The 21,108-nt window shown below is 44.7% G+C and overlaps 1 protein-coding gene across 1 annotated transcript in view; it reads right to left on the bottom strand.

The window, feature by feature from the left end:
- GPHA2 (glycoprotein hormone subunit alpha 2) overlaps window positions 1-21,108 on the bottom strand; it is a 30,411-nt gene that overhangs the window by 4,257 nt on the left and 5,046 nt on the right. Inside the window, exons 2-3 of the mRNA XM_060269841.1 lie at window positions 6,043-6,236; window positions 794-904 (exon numbers count right to left, since the gene is read on the bottom strand). Coding sequence (XP_060125824.1) covers window positions 794-904; window positions 6,043-6,236 — 305 coding nt within the window. The remainder of the gene's footprint in view (window positions 1-793; window positions 905-6,042; window positions 6,237-21,108) is intronic.

Below are 21,108 nucleotides of genomic sequence, written 5' to 3'. Positions count from 1 at the left end.
CTCTGATCCTTTTTTGTTGTTGTTGTTGTTGCCGGTAGCCAGAGATTGGTTTTTTAACCCTTTCAGTGCTATTTTTTCTGGCGCTTTGGCAGACGATGATTGGGTGTAACAGCGTTCGTTTTTTAACCCGTTTTGTGCTGGTTTTTTGCGCTTTGGCAGACTATGTCGGTGCTGCGTGTTAGTTCCAGCGAAGGTATTATTCGCCATTTATTTCTGTTCTCCCCCCCCAAAAGCAAAGCAATTTCTGCACCCCCCCAAAAAAAACCTCCAAAACTTTGGTCAGCAGCTCCCCCAAAAAAGCTCAACTGGGCACGGTGATAAAGAAGGTTTTTTGGTTTGGTTTGGTTTGGTTAAATAATTGATTTTTGGCGAATTTTGACACACCAAGCTCAAAAGGTTGCCCATCACTGCCCTAGAAAGTCTCCTGTTTTGTGGGTCTTTATGGCACTGAGCCCACTGCTTCTGAAAGGCTTTGCATTGATCCACGGAATTGCATAGCTTTGCTGGGGCCAGCCCATAACTTTTATTATAGAATCCCAGAATTGTAGGGTTGGGAGGGACCCCCCAAGGGTCATCTAGTCCAACCCCCCTGCAAGGCAGGATTTGCAGCGAATTGAGCAAGACACCTGGGAACGCTGGACGCCAGACCCTACAGGTGTGAGTAGTGAACGAGGTCGGGTGTCTCAGCAAGGGCCCAGGCACCTTCCCTCCCCACCACTTCTTTGCTGAGACCGACAGTCCTCTGCTGAGGACTGGCTGCTTTTTCCCCTAACCCCCAAGCCCTGCAGCTCACGATGGAGGTGGCAACCGACTCCAGGGGTGGCGTCATAAGTCCAGCAGCCTGTGGCCAGCAGCACCGAGAGGACGGCGGCAGAGAGGAGAGTTGGCATTGCCTCTGGGGTCTCTGAAAGAGAGAGGCTCAGCATTGGAAAATACACAAGGCAATATCTGTGTTTGTGTGCGAGAGAGAGAGGACAAAACAACACAGAGAGAAGTGTTGGTTGAGAAGGGACCCCCAAAAGTCATCTAGTCCAACCCCCTGAAATGCAGAAATCACAGCTAAAGAATCCCTGACAGATGGCCATCTAAATTGCAAGGAGGGAGAGTCCACCACCTTCCAAGGAAGCCCCAAACAGCTCTTACTGTGGGAAGGTTCTTCCTAATGCTTAGTTGGAATTTCCTTCCTTGCCATTTGAATCCGTTGGTTCAGGTCCTCCCCTCCGGAGCAGCAGAAAACAAGCTTGCTCCATCCTCCATGGAACAGCCCTTCAGATATTTGAAGATGTCTATCCTACCCCCCTCTGTCTTCTCTGGTTGTGGCATCGAAGCCACCTAGTGCCCTCTAAATGCTTTGGACTGCAAACTCCCATCACCCACGGCCAACGTGGCCATTTTGAACTACAAGTCCCAGTCATCTTGGCCGAGGCTGATGAGAGTTGTAGATTTCTCCCAGATGTTTTGGACTAAAGTTTTTAAAAACGGCAACAGCTGTTGGCAATGACCAGCTTGTGATGTCTCAGCAACCTACAGTATTTGCACGTCCCCTGCCCCACCCTCTCCAGGTCTATTTGCATGCCAATCAATCTGGACATGCCATTTGCACATCATGTTGAGTGTGCAAAGTGGTATTTGAACAAAAGAACTTGTTTGCTGGATCAGGCCAGTGGCCCACCCAGTCCAGTATCCTGTTCCTACAGTGGCCAACCAGAAGCCTGTGGGAAACCAGCAACTCTCAACTGGTATTCAGAAGCATTTTTGCTCCAACTGTGGAGGCAGAGCATAGCCAATGTGGCTAGCAGCCATTGATACCCCCATGAATCTGCCTAACCCTCTTTTAAAGCTGTCTAGGCTGGTGGCCATCACCGACTCCTGTGGCAGGGAGTTCCACAGATAAACTACATTAAAAGTAGTGGATAAAGTTAAGCTTTGTTTTGCAACCTTTATCCCTTGCAGCATCACTCCAAGGCTGACTGTGACTTGCCCCAAATCCCAGCTTCTGCCTACGGGTCAGTTTGCATCACCCAGATTATCCTTGCAAACTGTGCTCTGAGTCCGAACCAGCCCCCATGTGCTCATGCACTTACCTGCAAAGCTTGATGGAATTATTCCAGCCCGCTAACAAAGCAGACTTTGACTTGTCTCTAGTCCCAAGAGGTGTCTGTATCTCAGGTGGCTGCCTCTCCTCTTCACCTGGGCTCTTCCCTTTTTAAGCTCCCACCTCCCTTGTCTCCCCACCCACTTCATCTTGACTGGGAGAAGTAAAGCGTTGCCACTCACGCAGCAGCCCGCCCGTCTGCCAAAACCGAAGCCCCACTGAAACCCAAGCGCCACAACTTGTCTACCCTTTAAAGTTCGTGGAATGATTCTGCTGTTCTGGGTCCTGCTGTCTTGTAGTAACCGAGCCCCCAGCTGGCTAGCTAGACTTCCCCAAACACCTGCAATCCGCCCCCCAACATAGAATATCTGCGCGAGAAAAAAGAACAGAATGTGGGGGGAGCCTTGGCTGAGGCATGTTAAGAACACAAGAGGAGCCTGCTGGATCAGGCCTGGGGCCCATCTAGTCCAGCATCCTATTCTCACAGTGGCCCGCCCACAAGGGAAACATACCAGCAGGATTTGAGCACAAGAGCCCTCTCCTCTCTCTCTCTCTTTTAAAATTTGAAAAGACTTTATTCAGATAATGTTAAAAATACAAAAGTAAAAATACAAAATAAAAAATACAATAAAAAATACAAGAGAAAAAACCCTATAAAATATCTAAAGAAAACCCAGTCATACATAAACACAAAATTACAAAAATACATATACTCAAAAAGTAGAGAACAATGAAGGAGGGAAAAAAAAGGAAAAAGGAAAAAGAAGAGGAGGGGAAAAAAGAGAAAAAGAACTTTACTTCCTATTATTTACGACACGCTTTTCTATGTACAATCATTTTCCATTGCTGTCACTCCTACTATGTCTATTTAAAAATCTTGTCCTTGTTAAATTCAAACTACTAATCTCTCCTCTTGTAATTTTTTATTCTAAGCACATCACTAAATTGTTATCTAGACTCTCTTTTTCCAAGAAATCTTGTACATATTTCCATTCTTTCATAATTTTCTGCCTGGGTGCATCTCTCCTCTCCTCTCTTGCAGTTTCCAGCAACTGGTATTCAGAAGCATTTCCTGCCTCCGACCATGGCGTTGGCGGCCATTCACTGCCTCCTGTGGCAGTGAGTTCCATAGTTTAACAATGTGGTGAGGAGGTCCACCAACCCCAATATTATCTCCTCCTGGCAACCTGACATTCTCTGACAGCCCCCCTTGGCACTCGTCAAGGCCCTGTTCTCCCCCCCTGTCCATTCAAATTTAAATCAAGTTTTTATGGGGGTGGCTGTCCCGGGGAGTGTGTTCCCTATTCCTTTCTTTCTTTCATTTATGTTGGGGTGTATTTGGGTGTTTTGCAGAGAGGTTCTGAGCACAGCCAGGTTTTTTTTCCTGCTGCAGAATAAGCATTTTGCCATGCCCACCAGAACTCTCAGATGTGCCCCCAGAACCCAAGAAGGTATAGGCAAGGGATCAGGGCTGGAAAGCTGGAATTCTCTCAGCCTTGGATAGAGGCAAATCTTCCCTTATACCAGGTCAGGATATTTGTTCATCATGCTCTGACCAGCAGCAACTCTCCAGGGCTCCAGACAGGGAGTCACTCCCAGCCCTGCCTGCAGATGCCATTGGGGAATGAACCTTTTGCACCCAAATTTAATACTTAGCTGCTGAGTTTTGGTCCTCCTGATAAAGAAAGCTGCCCCAAACAAATCTGCTGTCTGCTGTGGGTTTTTGAAACTGTTTTTGTTGCTCTACTTGGTTAGAGCATGGTGCTGATAATGCCAAGCTTGCAAGTTCGAATCCCGGTATGGGACAGCTACATATTCCTGTATTGCAGGGGGTTGGACTAGATGATCCTCACGTTCCCTTCCAACTCTACGATTCTAGGATATGTGAGTGTAAGGAGAGAGAGGTGGATAGATTGGCTGAGATTGGACCAAGGGGTATCAATGGCTGTTGCCCAACCAGCCCACCTCCTTCTGGGGGCAGTAGGCAACGGCTCATAGCTCAGTGGAAGTGCTTTGAAGGCACCAGGTTCAATCCTCACTGGCATCTCTAGGGAGGGCTGGGAGAGAGAGCTCTCTCTGAAACCCAGAAGAGCTGCTGCCGGTCAGAGTAGGCAATACAAAACTAGATGGACCAATGGTATGGCGCACAGGGCATGGCAGCTTCCTCCTGTTCCCGTGCTGGGAATCAGGAAGGAGAAACCTTGGGCTGAAGGTGTTCAAGGGACCAGGTAAGGGAAACCCCTGCGGGCCAAGCTCTGTGATTTGAGCTAGTGGGCAGGCGCCAAGGCAGCCCGTTTTCTTGCCAAGGGGCCTGACAGTCTTCTGGCTCTTATGTGCACTAAGTGGGTAATTCTGTTGCTTCGGCAAAGATGCAATCGCCCTTTCAAGCAGTGCTTTATCCAGTTTGGCGCTGAGGTTATTCCAGGACACAAGGCTCTTGCTCCATACAGGAGGGCCCTTTGCAGAGATGCCGCTGGATTGTGACTATCAGGTCTGCAGCTACATGTATTTATTGAATTTATATGCCCTCCTTCTCCCCAAAGGAGCAGAGGGCATCAAACAACAAGTGATGAAATAACAACAACAACAACAACAACAACAACAACAACAACAACAACAACAATCCCAGTACAGATGCCGATGAGAGTCGAGATCCACACGTAAAAGGCTCGTTGGGAGAGGAAGGTCTTCAGCAGGTGCTGGAAAAAATGACACAGATTCACTAAGACAGTGAATAGTTCCCAAAGTGAGGGTACCACCCCCTGGGCGGCAGTGGAATTCCGGAGGGGAGGGTTCTCTAAGAAGCAAGGGGTGCTAGAAGCAGGAACATATCTAGGCTCCCTTGCACCCTTGGCAAGGAGATGCTGGTCATTCAGAGCAGTGAAAGAGCACATGGCAAAGCAGGTGGGCTCCTAGCTACTCCCAGCCAGAGTGGAGAGGCATGATTTTGTGTGTGTGTGTGTGTGTGTCCATTCCGAGCCTGCGCCCTTGTGGGGGCGGGGGGTCAGCCTATTCAACCCCTGGGTAGAAGCATGAATGACTATAAGGCTTTGAAAAGCTGGTATTATCATTGCATCAAGTTAATCCATTTGGTGGAATTTACTTGGATTTTGTACAAACGTGCAATTAATTGTTCCTGATTTGAATGTTATTGAGTTATTGTCTTCCTAGGTGGTTCATGCAAGACACACTTCCAAATCATGCTTTTTACAGGGTAGGGTAAGGGTAAGGGGGATGAGTCTACGGAACCGAAGGGGCAGCGGCTGGAAAAAGTTTGGGAACCACTGCTCTAGGAAGTCGCCTTCTACCAGGTCAGACACTTGGTCTAGCCAACCCCAATATTGTCTGCTCTGACCGGCAGGAGCTCAGGCGGAGGCCATTTTCCATCAATTCCTACCGGATCTTTCGAACTGGAGACACTGGGAATTGAAGCAGTGACCTTGTGCATGCAGAGCCTGGGTTCTTCTGCCATTCTCTCTTTGTTCATTTATAAATTTAATAAATAAATGAAATTTGTAGCTCATTCAATCCTCTTTGCATCTTGCTGGGGCACTTCAGGGACATGTTAAGGATATCACAAGCATAACTGGAATCAAACTGGAATCAAACTGGAATCCTTTAACTGACAAGAGAAACTGCTTTCATGGACCATGTTGGTCCCCCTACCTCTGTATTGTCTGCTCTGACTGGCAGGATTTATCTAATCTCTGGACAGGGAAAAGGTCTGTATGCAGAGTGTGTGCTCTGCCATTGGCATGTGCCCCCCCTCCCATGCAACTAAGTGAGACTTTACTGCTAAGTATACATGCTTTAACAAGCACTGCAGCGGCGAATTACATTCATGCATCCTGGTTTCAAGTCCAACTCTGCTTTGCCCAGTAACTGGCTTTCCTTGGTGGGGCAGAAAATCAGTGCAGCACACCACCCATCTAGGTCCAGTGGCTTGCCTTTTCTGCCTTGGTGGAGGCTGTGCTCCTCTGCCAGACAAGGCAACTCCTCCTCCTCCTCCTCCTCCTCCTCCTCTTGGGAGTTTCCACTCACCTGCCCTGGGCGAGTGAAGACTCGCTCTATCCAGCTGAAGAACAGGAGACTGAAGGGCCTTTGTGTGCCAGAGAGGCTTGCCCCGCTTTTTCCACAGTGCCTACAGACAGAGAAAAAGATAAGCCACCCATTGTTTGGTTCCTTGAGTGCCTCTGATGGAATTGCTCAGTCAGAAAAGCTGAAGGATGTCAAATCCACAAATCCGCTGGTTCTAAAACTGCCTGAAGGGAAGAAAGGGCAGAGTAGCAAGAACATCTCAGATGCATGTGCGCATCCATCTCTCTCTCTCTCTCTCTCTCTCTCTCTCTCTCTCCCCCGAGGGCCAGGCAGGTGCTCAACCACGGCACATTAAAAGTGGGTGCTACTGTCCCAGGAGGGAATTAACTGGGGGCACAAAGAAGCAAGGGGGTGGCAGGAGGGGTCTGGGAGTATAAATGACTATCAGGCTTTGAAAAGCTGTCCTGATTCTTCCGGCATTCAGCTTCATTGGATCTAGTAGCATACCCTCCAAGATTTCTCGGATGAAAATGGGCATGTCCTTGTCCTATTTCATTATTATTACAGTGGTACCTCGGTTTAAGTACACAATTGGTACCGAAAGTCTGTACTTAACCTGAAGCGTACTTAACCTGAAGCGAACTTTCCCATTGAAAGTAATGGAAAGTGGATTAGTCTGTTTCAGACAGTCCGCAGAGTACTTAAACTGAAAGTACTCAAACCAAAGCGTACTTAAACCGAGGTAGGACTGTATTATAATTATTATTATTATTATTATTATTATTATTATTATTATTATTATCCTATCAATCTGACTGGGTTGCCTGCAGCTTTCAACACACACACACACTAAACATTAAAAGAACTATACAGTGGTACCTCGGTTTATGAACTTAATCCGTTCCAGAAGTCCATTCTTAAACTGAAACTGTTCTTAGACCGAGGCGTGCTTTCCCCAATGAGGCCTCCTCCCGCCGCCGATGCCTTTCCACCGTTCAGATTCCGTTCTTAGACTGAGGTGAAGTTATCAAACCAAGACACTATTTCCGGTTGTGCGGAGTTTGTAAACCAAACCGTTCTTAAACCGGACTGTTCTTAAACCGAGGTACCACTGTACAGGGTTGCCTTCAGACTTCTTCTAAAGGTTGCATAGTTACTTATCTGCTTGGCTCAGGGGTCGCATAACTCCACACCCTCCAACGTTTCTCCAATGAAAACAGGGACGTCCTAAGGAAATGCGGGACGTTCCAGGATCAAATAAGAAACCGGGATGGCGGAAGCTCCGTGGCCCTGGGGCTTAAGGAGGGCTGCACTGCGGAGCGCCGACGCTCCGGCGGAGGAGAGCCCCCTGTTATAAGAATTTTGAGGTCATATATATATATAATAATTGTTCATAAAACATGTACATGAATGTACAGAAACATGTCTGAAGCAGCACAGGAAAACAGGCCTGACTGACACCATTTCGACTCTCTCTGACCAGGTGTTCCTCTGCAAGGAAGAAGTGGGGTGGGGGGAACCTTCTCATTGTCTCAGGAATTAAAGTGATAATCCCTGGCATCCTGATACCTGACTGCCAGACAAAAGGGTGTGATTAACTTGGCTGGGAAACAGGGAAATGTAAATATCTCTCAATTTTGTTGATTAGGTTCTGGGGGCAGGGGGCAGGGTCCAGGGTGCTCAGATTACTGCCACCAGACCTCCCCTTTCATGATGTACCTATGATGAATCTAGGGAGGGGGGGTCTTGGGCTACACCCCTTCTGTGACATATGGATGATGCTTCTGGGGGGTGGGCTGAAACCAATTTCAAATCTCTTTTTAAGGACAAGACATCTTTGTTTGAGGTTCCTTCCTTGTTCTCCTGTGTGAGAGGAAGGACCCTGTTGCAACAGCAAAAATAAAAGTGCCTTGCTTCGCACGTCCTGGTTTGGTCTCTGTTATTTGGTGGGCAGGAGACGCTTAAACTTTGTCTGCTTGCCAGGATACCTGGACTCTTCCTGGGTCAAGGATCCACTTAATTCTAGGGCCGTGTAGCTCTGCAAAATTTTTACAACAGTTTGGCGACCACTTCGGGGACCCAGTTTTGCCTTGAGCTCCGGGTTCACTGAGGAAGGGGAGCCCAGCGCGCCCTTGCCTCTTTTGCAGGGGGGTAAACCAACCTCAGGACCCGAGGCACTTGGTAGTAATTGAGAGTCCAAGCGAGACCCCCAGGACGAAGCAACGTTTAAAGGGACAAGGCTGTTTTTTTTAGGAACCAGTTGGAAGCTGGAGACAACGGGATTCGACTGAAAGGATCGGTCGTGAGTATTAAAAGGGGACACCTTGGGTGAGCTAAGAACCACAGCAACTAAAAATCTATTTCTCCACTTGGACTATCCTTTTCTACTCTCCTCTTTGGACCTTAGTTGCAGCAAGGCTGCCAGGCACAGTTACAGAGTAGAACTGAGGTCCCGGGCAACAGTCTTTACGTTAAACGCAGAGCTTAGAAAGACTGTCCCAGCTCCCTTCTGCCAAACTGAGCAGAAGTCTGAGCAAACTGTCGCTTTTCTACCAATCTGGGAATCTGGCTATCCCAGCTCTGTTTCCTATTCCTCTGCTCTTAATCTTCGGGTGAAGACGCCCCCCTGCCACGGCGACCCTTGTTGGGTAGGACCCGTGACCAGGGAATGCAAGTGCGCCTGTTCCTTTCTACTCTGTATTCCTCAGTTCCGACCTGACATTGCGTAGGCAAGCGTTCAGTAGGATCTGAGTCTAGTGTGTAAGAGGCAGGGAAGTTGCTGTGGAACCCTCAGGCAATTGATGACCAGTGGGAGGGTTCCAATAGGGTTTTAGCTGCACCAGGCCGCCTAGTAGTTAGTGCACGCGAACGGCAGGCAGGAACACCACTAGGACGTGGGGGTGAGTCATAGACTCGGGAAGTTAAGAGTGTCCAGGAACAGGGTCGGGGACCCAGAACTGCAGTATAAAAAGACAGAAGTAAAATGGGTGCAACCCACTCTAAGGAATTCCTTTCCCAGACTCCCAACCGAGGCAAAGCACAACTGAGGCTTTGCTCCGGTAAGGACTTTGAGGATGAAAGTCCACTCCAATTCGTTCTCTTAAATTGGCATGAAATCCCCGGGGCGGACAAGCTTGAAGGGAACCAATTGCAAAAACTTTGTAAGAAAAAACATTGGGTCCGATTTACTATGGACCACCCAGATGAGGGGAAATGGCTACCAGGAGGTTCCTTTAACATACAGTGAATCTCCGCTTTAAAATTAACCCTGGTGAACTCTGAATGAGAAAAGTTTTGTGAGGAATCCTGCAAAGTATGTTATGGTATAAAATTATATATGTTTGCATGTTACATGTTGTCTGTGTTGTCTGTTACGTGTATGTGCGTCTGTTCCTTGTGTCTGCTATAGATGGTTGTTTCCTTTAAAGTAAATGAGAGATATAATCCAGGTTTAGGAAATTAGGGGTTTGTGTTTAAAATTTGGCCATGACACCCACAGACTGCCTTTTTTAAAGCATGCATAGTTTAAAATAATATAAAAATTAAGGCAAGCTTGCTTAAATAATCTTATGTAAGGGCTTGATCAACCCAAAAACATGGCAAATATTTAAAAGAGTGGAGGTAGTGTGTAAAGGTTTGTTTTAAAGAGGCTGTAGAAGGCCATTGTTTCCTCTCCAAAAGTAAAAAGAGGGGGCAGGATGAAGGAAAATAACGAGCTGTAAGTTTAAAAATGCTTGCTCAATGCTTTGAAAATATTTTAAACTTGAAAATGTTCATAAACTCCAGCTATAAGTGGATAAGAGATGTACTCAAGGTTTAGAATGTTATGGGGTGTGTTTAAATTGGCTACAACATCCATAGACTGCCTTCTTAAGTGTGCATAGTTAAAACTGCCAACTTGTTTAAATTTCTAGTATAGAAACAATGTTGAACCGATCAATCTTAAACATTATAAATATGAGAATGAGGTGTGCAAATGTTTGTTATTGAGAGAGGCTCCAAAGGGGAGTCTTTCTCCAAGTGACTAGATGAATATTGACTAAAGGAAAATTGAACAGCTATTCCAATAAAGGTGATTTGTTTGTCAAAGGTAGAGCTTCCATAGCCAGGAATTGTCTATCTGAGTCTAGTTTTAACTTCAATTGTGTTGGACAGAAGGGTTATTGTTGGGCTCCCCATATCAGTCTCTTAAGAAAAAAACAACTCATCTGCTCAAGGGTTCTGTATAAAGTTGGTATTTTCATTCAAATCTTGTGAATCCTGTATCTTAGAGGGTTAGACTAAATGACCTCAGGGTCCCTTCTAACCCCCATTTTAGAGCTATGTGAAAGGCAATGTGTCTGATGTGGTGATGGGTTGAAATTCAGCCCAGCTCTGCTTTCTGGCAAGGAAAGATTATTGGTTTTCAGAGTTGGAACAAGAGTGTCATTGTTGTTTTTATGGAGTGATTATATAAGTTTTTATCACTTTCTCTATTAAGGTTTAAAGTTTAAGCAAATATGAAAGTCTTGAACATTTCCCAATCTTTCTCTAGAGAGTAAAAGAGGGGTGTATGTGCATACCTACCCCTTTCTGTACAGAAAGGGGGAGCGGGAAGGGAAAAGGGAAATTGTAACCTTGAAAATGTTTGTTTGTGAACTCACAATATTTAAGGTCTGTGTCACAAGGGAGCCATGTGCTCTGTATGTAATATTTCACCATGTGACTATGAAATATGGTGTTCCTTCTAGGGAAATGCTCCATAGCCAGCAAATGTCTATCTGAGTCACTTTAACCTTGATTCAAATGGACAGAATGGTTTTAGTAAGGAAGTAAATTCCCTCTTAAACTGTTTATCCAATCTTAAGGTTTGCTAAAGGCTTCTATATAACGTTGGTACTTTTAATCTTCCCCTTCCTTATTTTTCCCTTAGTACACACATGTGCTTCCGTGATAGGGCATAGCCTGTGTTTCCTTCCCAGTCAGGCGTCTGTACTCAAATGTATGTGTATCCTAAGGGCAGTGATAGTGTTGAGATCCCCATATTTCAGAAGGGGTGGACTAGATTACTCAAGATCCCTTCCAACCCTTTCCAAACTTAGAAAAAGGAGGGAGAGAAAATGTGTTTGTAAGCACTGAAAAGTGAGTTTAAACCCTGGTGGTATAGTGAAATGGCCTGAATTCAGTCAAGCATTACTCTTTGGTGGAGAAGGATGGAAAGATAGATTTTTAAAGTTTGGCATGAAGAGTTTGAGGTGCCATTCAGAAAGAGGTAGAGATGGTATATCATGCATTGAAAATGAATGTCTGGTGTTATTTTTTCCACCATATTGTCAGCTATTTTTTTTAACTGCAAAACTCCAGCCAACAGTTCAAGCACATACAAATTCATAATCAAGCAGAATGAGCCTTGACCATCCCTGTAAATAAAGGGCCAGAAAATTTTGTCTGGAATTGGTAAGGCTGAAAATCAATGAGAATGCAAAGGATTTTATGAATTCTGGCTCTATGACCATATTACCCATAGATAAGGGGGCAGAGAATTTAGTCTGCCATGGCTGTAATAAATTAATTAAAAACAAACAAACAAACGAAAACATTTGCAATTACGAATTCACCCCGAACCCTGTAGATAAAGGGGGCAAATCAAGATTTATTTTGCCTGGGGTATGAGATGTTTATATAGTACAGTAAACATGGCTAATTAGTGCCATGACTTCATTAAGGAGTTTAATTTGACCAAACTTTTCTTGCAGCTTTCTGGCAAAAATATTGGGTTGCCTGGATATTGAAGTTTTATATATTTAAAGTTTAAGATTTATAAGCCTGCTTCCTAAGCAGCAAGGAACAGGAAATAAGAGGTGTCAGAAATATCTCAGGACACAAAAGCTAAAGAAATGGATTTAAACTGACCAAAGAATTTAATTTCACCACTTTTGTTGCTGGTTTGGTGGAAGTGTAAATTGCTGGGTTTCTGTGTAAAATCTAACCCTATTTTAAAATCTACTCTTTCCCCTTCCCTTCCTTTATTCAGATGGTAATTTTGTCAAGAGGTGCAGCACTTTAAAAAAATTGGTACAATAGACTGCCGAATCATGAACTCTGTACATGCACAGAGGCTATGTCAGCTTGAAGAGGAAAATAGAGGAGAAAAAGGAGGTTTTAACTAAGGGGCGAAAAAGTTATAATCTGCTCATGAAATATTATTCAAATTTCTTAATGTAAAGCTTTGAACCACTGAGGGAAAACAACCTCATGTATGTTACTGGTCCATCAAAGTTAAATGGTTGCCAAGTTTCAAAATCTTAACATGCCAGATTCTTTCCACAGGTATAAATAGCAGAGTACTACTATAAGTCTGTCTCTTGAGTAGTTTATAAATTAATTAAGAGGTTCAAGGTTATGCTTTGCACATGAAACTTAAATTCAAATTTCCTCATGTAAAAATAAATAGATAAAGAACCATTGAGAACCATCAACTGTTTAGAAGCTGCCAATTCCAGTTCAACATGCAAAACTCTGTACATTTTAGGAACATTTCCTGACTGATTTTCACATGAAATAATTTTCCCTTTCCAGCAGGATGCTGAGATTCAGGGTGCAGAAATTCTTTCAGGACCTTAATGCAAAATTATCTCCCAATGGGGGGGGGGGGACACGCCACCTAAACAAGCCCCCTCCACACTTGGAAATTCATAGAAAATTGCTGTCTACCAGTTGACAGACTATGCAAACAAAAGGCTCCATTTCTTTCCTAGCAGGTACTCAGGATGGATACTTATCTCTCATTTGCATTTCACCCCGAAGCATTACCCTATGTTAATATAACCCTCCCTTTTCTAATGTAGCAATGATTGAGTGTTTTGCCAATTCTTTTCTTCCACAGCAAAAAAAAAAAAAAAAAAAAAAAAGTGAGGAGATACAAACAGTAATTTCATTTCTCTTTGGCTTTGCCTCTTCTCTTTAGCTTATAATCTGCTTCCATTTATTAAATCAGTTTTTCCATTATGTCTATGAAATTATTCTAACAATAACCAGGTATTGTTTTGTGATGCTCATTATTAGATTTATTGGTAAGTGTTTTGTTTTGTTATATTTTGGGGCATGTCCACCAGTCCATCACGTGGAATGAGGTCTTTCACTTATTGCATATCCAAAAACTTATTACTGATGTTTGTTCAGGTACCATCTGTGTTTTTCCCCAAAGAGTTCTCTTTTATCAGATAGCACATGATGAATTTCAAAGCTTTTTCCGTTATTTTACCATTTTTCCATCTTAATTGGATATTTCACCTTCAGATCTTTAAGGTTCCTCTCCAATTTATAATGTCTTTGTATTATTTAATGATAATCCTTTTTTTAAAAAAAATCTGATATCTTTGTGTCAAGTCCAATTTCATTTGAAAAATTGTTGTGTGAGTGGTAATCTAAATTTTAGTGTTTTATTTTTGTATCTTTTTTTTGGTATTTCTACTTTTTCTTTCTGTACATACAAATGTAGCATCTAAGTCATTCTTTCCTGTAAATAATAATAATATTAATCCCTTTCAAACAAGATACGTGAACCTCAAAGAGAATTCAGAACCACATAAGGAAAATGTTAATAACTTATCGATTGTGTCCTAATTAACAAAATTTTTGTCCTTTGTTTCCTCCACAGCCAAACTAGGTGAAGTAAATTAAACTGACTGAGTGGACAATAACAGCAGTAATTAAATATGAATGATAATAGTAATATTTAAAATGAATAAAATGCTTAACTATGATCTTATATTCTTTGCAGCTTCCCAAGAAGAAATTTCTAGAATATTCTCCCCTTTCTTGACTTTATCATTATTATACTATTTATCATTATTATTTTTTAACTAATTATATCTTCAGACCCCAACCCCCTGCAGGCCTATTTTCAAAAGGATGTTTTACAGGAAACCAAATTGACATTTTATCTCTTTGATCACAACCTAAGAAGGAGGACCTAGAAAGCTATAACGTTTCAGCAAGGTTTAGAAGTGCTGTTATAGAAGTACTGTTAACTTCCTCCCAGTGACTCGAAGGCAGACAAGAAAACCCCCTTGTTGGAGATACATGCAAAAGCAGCAAGAATTATCTCAAGTTCACCTGATTGCCTCAAGATATACAAGTGGCGTATAATTAATAATTTGAAGGTTTTGTGCATTATGTGTTATATAGGAACACTGAAATGTGTCAAATGACTTTGGGACAAAGGGGGAAAGTGAATTGCAAGGACATTCTCTCTCCTTGACCTCAAGACTCTGTGCCCTAGGATTTAAAAGCAGCCGGAATTGTCTCAAGATCATGATGGCCTCAAGACATACAACTGATATATGATTATGTTTTATGTTGTGTGATATTCGACAGAAACATTGAACTATGTCTGACAGTATGTTATTTCCACAAGGAGGGGGGGGTGAACCAATTTTGTGTTTAATTGTTTTTTAATGTTTAATGTATAGTGTCCCAATGTTTTTTTTGTATTATTGCCATGCATTGTATGCCTTTTAAAGGATCAGGATATTGCATAGTCCAGTATTTAGATTAGATCAACTTATGACCATGTTTTCTTGTCCCACCTGGCACTCTGCAGTGTGCCAACCTTCTCTACACATTTTTTAAAATTGTTTTTACTCATTTTACCAAGAATAAGCTCCAAGATCCATGAAACACCAGATAATTGAAGGTATTTATGTCTTGATTTAACAGGAATGATCCCTTTTAGAGTTAAATTTGACTAATTTGGACATGTTTTATGGGGCTGTATAAATTTTAATTTGGCTTCAGTTCTAATTGGGCAAGTGTATCCAAGGTGCAAGTAGCTTTCTTCCTTTAAGAGCAACTGGGCAACTCCCTACAGTGCAAGGCCAGAGCCTCTAATAAAGGCCCATAGAAAGCCCAAGGCAAAGGCATCTCTCTCATGACATGTCCAAACCTGTGGCAGCTATGGTGAGTGCCAGGCGACATGGTCAATATGAAAGCCCTAAGGGGATTCACCAGGGATTGTTGCTGTTGTGCCACGATGGAGGTGTGCAACCAGAGGAGAGCTAGCTTTTGACACCTGAAGAACACACAAAAGGGTAAACAAACAAACTGCACTTTCCAGTCAATATTGGTGGACCATCCTGTTAAGTGTAATACATAGACCATTTTTGAGAAATGCTTCTCCCAAAGTACTAAAACAACACATCTGGTTATTCTTTTGTGGGGCAACAATTTTTAAGAAAAATTATAGCCCCAAATGGGGGATATTGTTATAAGAATTTTGAGGTCATATATATATATATAATAATTGTTCATAAAACATGTACATGAATGTACAGAAACATGTCTGAAGCAGCACAGGAAAACAGGCCTGACTGACACCATTTCGACTCTCTCTGACCAGGTGTTCCTCTGCAAGGAAGAAGTGGGGTGGGGGGAACCTTCTCATTGTCTCAGGAATTAAAGTGATAATCCCTGGCATCCTGATACCTGACTGCCAGACAAAAGGGTGTGATTAACTTGGCTGGGAAACAGGGAAATGTAAATATCTCTCAATTTTGTTGATTAGGTTCTGGGGGCAGGGGGCAGGGTCCAGGGTGCTCAGATTACTGCCACCAGACCTCCCCTTTCATGATGTACCTATGATGAATCTAGGGAGGGGGGGTCTTGGGCTACACCCCTTCTGTGACATATGGATGATGCTTCTGGGGGGTGGGCTGAAACCAATTTCAAATCTCTTTTTAAGGACAAGACATCTTTGTTTGAGGTTCCTTCCTTGTTCTCCTGTGTGAGAGGAAGGACCCTGTTGCAACAGCAAAAATAAAAGTGCCTTGCTTCGCACGTCCTGGTTTGGTCTCTGTTATTTGGTGGGCAGGAGACGCTTAAACTTTGTCTGCTTGCCAGGATACCTGGACTCTTCCTGGGTCAAGGATCCACTTAATTCTAGGGCCGTGTAGCTCTGCAAAATTTTTACAACACCCCGAACGCGCAGAAGCCTGCGTCTCTAAGCACCGACGCTCCGGTGACGGGGGAGAGCCCCCGTGCACGCTCCCGTTGCCGCCACCACTCTCTCCCCCCTGGGACATAGGGAGGAGAGAGAGAACGTACCAAGGGAAAGGGGGAGCCGGGCCCCCGGGTGCGCTGCAGCCGTTCTCTCCCCCACCGGGACGAGGAGAGAAGAGGGAGGAGAGAAGGAACCCACTGAGGGAGAAAGAACCCCATCGTCCCCACCGTCGCGGCCTGGCCTAGCAGCCCTGCCGAAGGACCACCACCGCCATTAAGGAGAGCGAAGAGGCGAGGTAGGAGGACAAAGGCCGTGGGGGAAGCACGAGGCAAAACCAGGCCCAAGCCCGCCTCTCAACCCCACCAACAAGGCCCGTTGGAAAAGACATCGCCTTTGCAATTTTTTGCAACTTTTAAAATAATTTTCCTCTAATTTTTTATTATTATTGCTATTATTTTACTTTTTCTATTTTTTCTAAAAAAAATTTTTTGGGGGGGTCTATTTTTCCTTTAAAAAAAAATCCCCCCTTTCTTTTCTTTACAAATATACATATACTACTTGCTGCTCTGAACGGGCGAGACCCAGAGAGAGGCAATCCGAGGCAGGACTCCTGACGCTGCTTGGGATCACCTAAGGAGATCTCTGTTTATTTTTGACTTTGTTTTTGTTTTGTATTGCTTCTCCTATTTTTATCTTTTTTATCCCCTCAATTTTTATATTACTCCCACTTTTCAATCTATTGTTACTATTAGCCCCCCCCCCCACTCTCCAGTCCTTCTAACTCGGAAAACAAAATAAAAACAAGAAGGGCCTCCCCCCCCCAATTTCCCCCTTCCTTTTTCTTTCCTTTTTTCCTTCCCCCCTTTTTTCTTCTTTTTTCTTTTTTAATATCTCCCTTTTTAAGGGGGGCGCTGCCACTGCAGCCACCTCCCCCACATAATTTTGCTTTTTATACCTTATTTTTGGCTCTATCTCGCGTGTGTGTGTGTGTGTGTGTGTGTGTGTGTGTGTGTGTATACACACATATATCAACCACCTATATTTCTATCTCCATCCCACTCTTTAAGCCCCCTTTACCCCTCCCCCCACACCAGCATCTTTATACCACCAATAACACCCCACTCCCACCCTTAACATACAGAACCCCCCGTAGTTACTAATACCCAACCCCCCTTTTTACACATCTCCCTCTCACTACCCTACCCACCCCATTTCCCACCCCCCATGCTCGTTTGACCACTTTATTTTCTTTTATTTCTTAAATCCACCCCGCACCTAATCCCAACACTTCCCTGTTAAACAGAGGACCACTGCTGCTGCAGTCATCCCTACTTTGATTTACTGCTAATACCCCCATCCCTCACAGTTTCAAATACACTGTTCTCCACCCCAGCCTCAGCCCCCAATCTATACCTCACTTAAAGTTTGTCAGTTCCCTGCTCCCTCCCCCTTAACCCCTAAAGCTACATACCTATACCCCCACTTTCATCAACAACCCCCCCAGCAAACCCTCACCCCACACCAAACTTAAGATCACCAACACAATATACCATCACTGCTGCTACTTCCCTTCCTCCCTACCTCTCTCCCCCTCTCTCTCTACCTCCCTTTCACTCCTTCCTTCCCCCCTCTCCCCTCCTTCCCTCCAACTCCCATTTACCTTCCAGTCTCCTATCCTTCCCTCCTCTCCCCCCCTTTTTACCTCCTCCTAAACCCCCTCTCCCCCCTCTTTCCCACTCTCTGACACTATACAATTCTGCTTAAATCTACCTGAAAACAACCCTGCAAAACTTAAACCCTTTTACTACCTGCTGTGGATCCACAACCCCACCTTCCACCCCCAACTAGACCCCAACACACACACCCTGAACGCACGAGGGTGCACCACTGAGGAAATCGCGAGAATTCAAGAGAAGCCTGCAAAACACAACCCAGACGGCACATAAATGACCGCCTAATTCAAACGCTCTGAATAGCCACCAATCAACGCCTGATCAATCCAACAACCTAACACCACGACTTCCAACCACAACACATTCTACTCCAAGAAGTCACTGAACAGACCCCCAAACCAAAAACCCCAGGGAAATCACGACAACACCAACCAGGAAAATGGCACACAGTGCTGAGAACGCAATGCCTCTTCAAGAAGACGACCACCCGATGACCAAAAGAGATCAGAGGGACCTGGAAAGAAGACTGATAGAGAGAATAACAAAAGAATTAACAAAACAGTTCACAAAACAACTGGAGGACACAGTGGCCCCCCTACAGGCACAAATCAATGAACTAACATCCAAACTGGTAGCTCTGGAGAATGAAAACCAAACACAAAAAAGGACAATAGAGCAACACCAGGAGGAAAACACACATATAAGAAAGAAACTGAACGAATTGGAAATAGAAAACGAAGAACTGAGAATCAAACAAGCGGACCTTGAAGATCGGAACAGACGTTGCAACATCCGCTTCCGCAACTTTCCGGAAAAAGCGGAAGAGAAAAGCCCAGCGAACCTAATAGTAAGTTGGTTAAAAGACACAGTGCCAAACCTGAAAATCGAGATAGATGACCTGGAGCGGGCGCACAGAGCTCTAAGACCCATGCCAAAACCCGGTGACCCCCCAAGGGACATCATCGTGTGCTTCGCACGCTACAAAAAGAAGGAAGAAATTTGGAACTACCTTAGAAACTCGACCAACCTTCAATACAAAAACAACCACATACTGGCCTTACAAGATCTGTCCCAAGATACCCTGAACCGGAGGAAAATCTTACGCCCATGCACCCGAAGTCTCCAAGAAACAGGGATCAATTACCGATGGGGCTTCCCCTTCCGCCTCATTGCAACAAAAAACACAAAACAGTACACAGCTACTAACAAAACGGAAGCCAGGCAACTATTGAAGGACCTCGGACTCAGCATCCCACCAGAATGGCTTCAAGACGACCCACCAAGCGACAGCCAAGACCAAGACAACGAAACAACAGCAAATGGCTGGACGAAAGTCCAGAACAACAAGAAGAAAAAGGCAAAGAATCAAGAGCAACACAAAGCACGCCAATACAACCAGACAACACCAGCACGCACGAAACCATCCGGCCGACCATACGACACAAGAAGCCTGACCAAGACCGACTAAGCCAACACAGCACAGAGGAACGACCTTACTGCAACAACAACCACAGCAAAACGAAGCAGCCGGAAAACATCTCAAGCTGAAGGACTGGTGACTCTCCCTTCCCTCCCCTCTAGGCTATGAACAAAACTAACACCAGCAACATCCCCACCCCCACCCCCACAGAAACCGCCACTCCAACACCAGTCCAAACATCCTTAACCACGCACCCCACAACCCAACAACTCACAACACACACCCTCAACACCCCCCCCCCGAATCCACTCTAAGGAAAAATAACAAATGCAACCCACACACCCCAACCTACGATCAGGCTAAAAGATAATACCTAATTAGCACAATGGTGGCACCAGAGAGCGCACCAACACTCACACCTACACCCTACCGTGTTTCCCCCTTTTTAAGACGTAGCCATAATATAAGACATAGCAGGATTTCTAAGCAGTTGCGCGATATAAGCCATAACCCGAAAATAAGACATAGTGATAGACCCTTCCCACCTCCCGCCAGCCAACTCTCCCCCATAAAAATCTCTCCCCATTTTACTGTCGCTCCAAAGACACGTATTTCTTTTAAAAGCTTGTAAAAATGCACCGTAGAGCCGTTCCTGCAGCCTCGTGATTCCCCCTCCTGTTTCTGTAAGCATTTTTTAAAATACCTGTAAAAGGATTCCAAAATATTTTTTTTTTAGCTAGGCTGTGTGAGCTCTGCTTGCTTGGTGAAGAGGAGAAAAGTGGCATTTGCGGTGGGGAGAAGATGAAAGCACGAGGGAAAAAAGAGGGGCGATTGAAGACGCTGCCTTCCCCTTTAGGGAGAGACTCTGTGTGCGCGTCTCTCTCTCCCCCCCCCCCCCGCCTCTCTCTCTCTCTCTCTCTCTCTCTCTCACACACACACACACACACACATACACACAGCCCACCTCTCGCTTCCCCCCACCTTTCCCCCTTTTAATAGCCTTTTAAAAAGTGAGGATTCTTTTTTCTTTCCATTGCTTGTCTGTAGAGCTTCCCCTTTAAGGATTTGTACCGGTACCGGGATCGCTGCCGGTGGCGCAGTCCTTGCCCTGGGGATTAAGGACTTTCCCCTTCTCGCTGTTTAGGAGCTGCTAAACACTGCCCTACACCCTACACAAAAGTTAACATTTTGTGGGTAAGAGAAACACGGACGGGTTGTTAGGACCAGCAGATTATCTCACCCCGCTTTCTGCTGGCTCAATTGCTACTTAATTGCTACCATTTACCATCTTAATTGCTGCTCAGCTGGCTGCTTTGTTTTCTACAGTATCTCAGCCGGTAGCCTCTTTGCTATCAGTGCTACAAAGTGCTACATTGTTGGAACTTTCGCTCTTAAGTCTTGGGCAGTTGGCTGGCTGGTAGAGATCCTTATTTGCTTTAGTATAGGCTACTGCTACGACTGCATCACACAGATAGATTCCATTATACTGTACTGGTTTAAATTTAAGAAGCTCCAGTGTAGCAGATTGCTATTAAGTGAGTCCCCACCTGGGAGGGGAGAGAGAGAGAGAGCAGCCCTTCGGAGGAGCTCCTTCCCTCCCTCACGAACATCCCAGGGCCGGGGAGAGAGGGCTGGGCCAGCGATGCACACACCTCCCTTCCCTCAGACTCCCTCTCATGGAGCTTGGTGGTGGCTGTTGCCCGTCATTTTCTTTCAGTCAAGAGTCCTGCCCCGCAGGGAGACAGGGAGAAAGAGGGGCACTGCTCCTGATGTAATAAAAATACCAGTAAGACATTCCCTGAAAATAAGCCACCCAGTGTTTTTTTGAGGAAAAAAAGTGATAAGACGGTGTCTTAAAATGTGGGAAAGACGGTAACACAAAAACAATGATGTTGCTATTAAT

This window comes from Zootoca vivipara, chromosome 17, assembly GCF_963506605.1.
Source record: "Zootoca vivipara chromosome 17, rZooViv1.1, whole genome shotgun sequence".
In the NCBI taxonomy this organism is placed as follows: Eukaryota; Metazoa; Chordata; class Lepidosauria; order Squamata; family Lacertidae; genus Zootoca; species Zootoca vivipara.
Note: the sequence above shows the minus strand (reverse complement) of the source record. Positions and strands in the feature narration are given on the sequence as shown.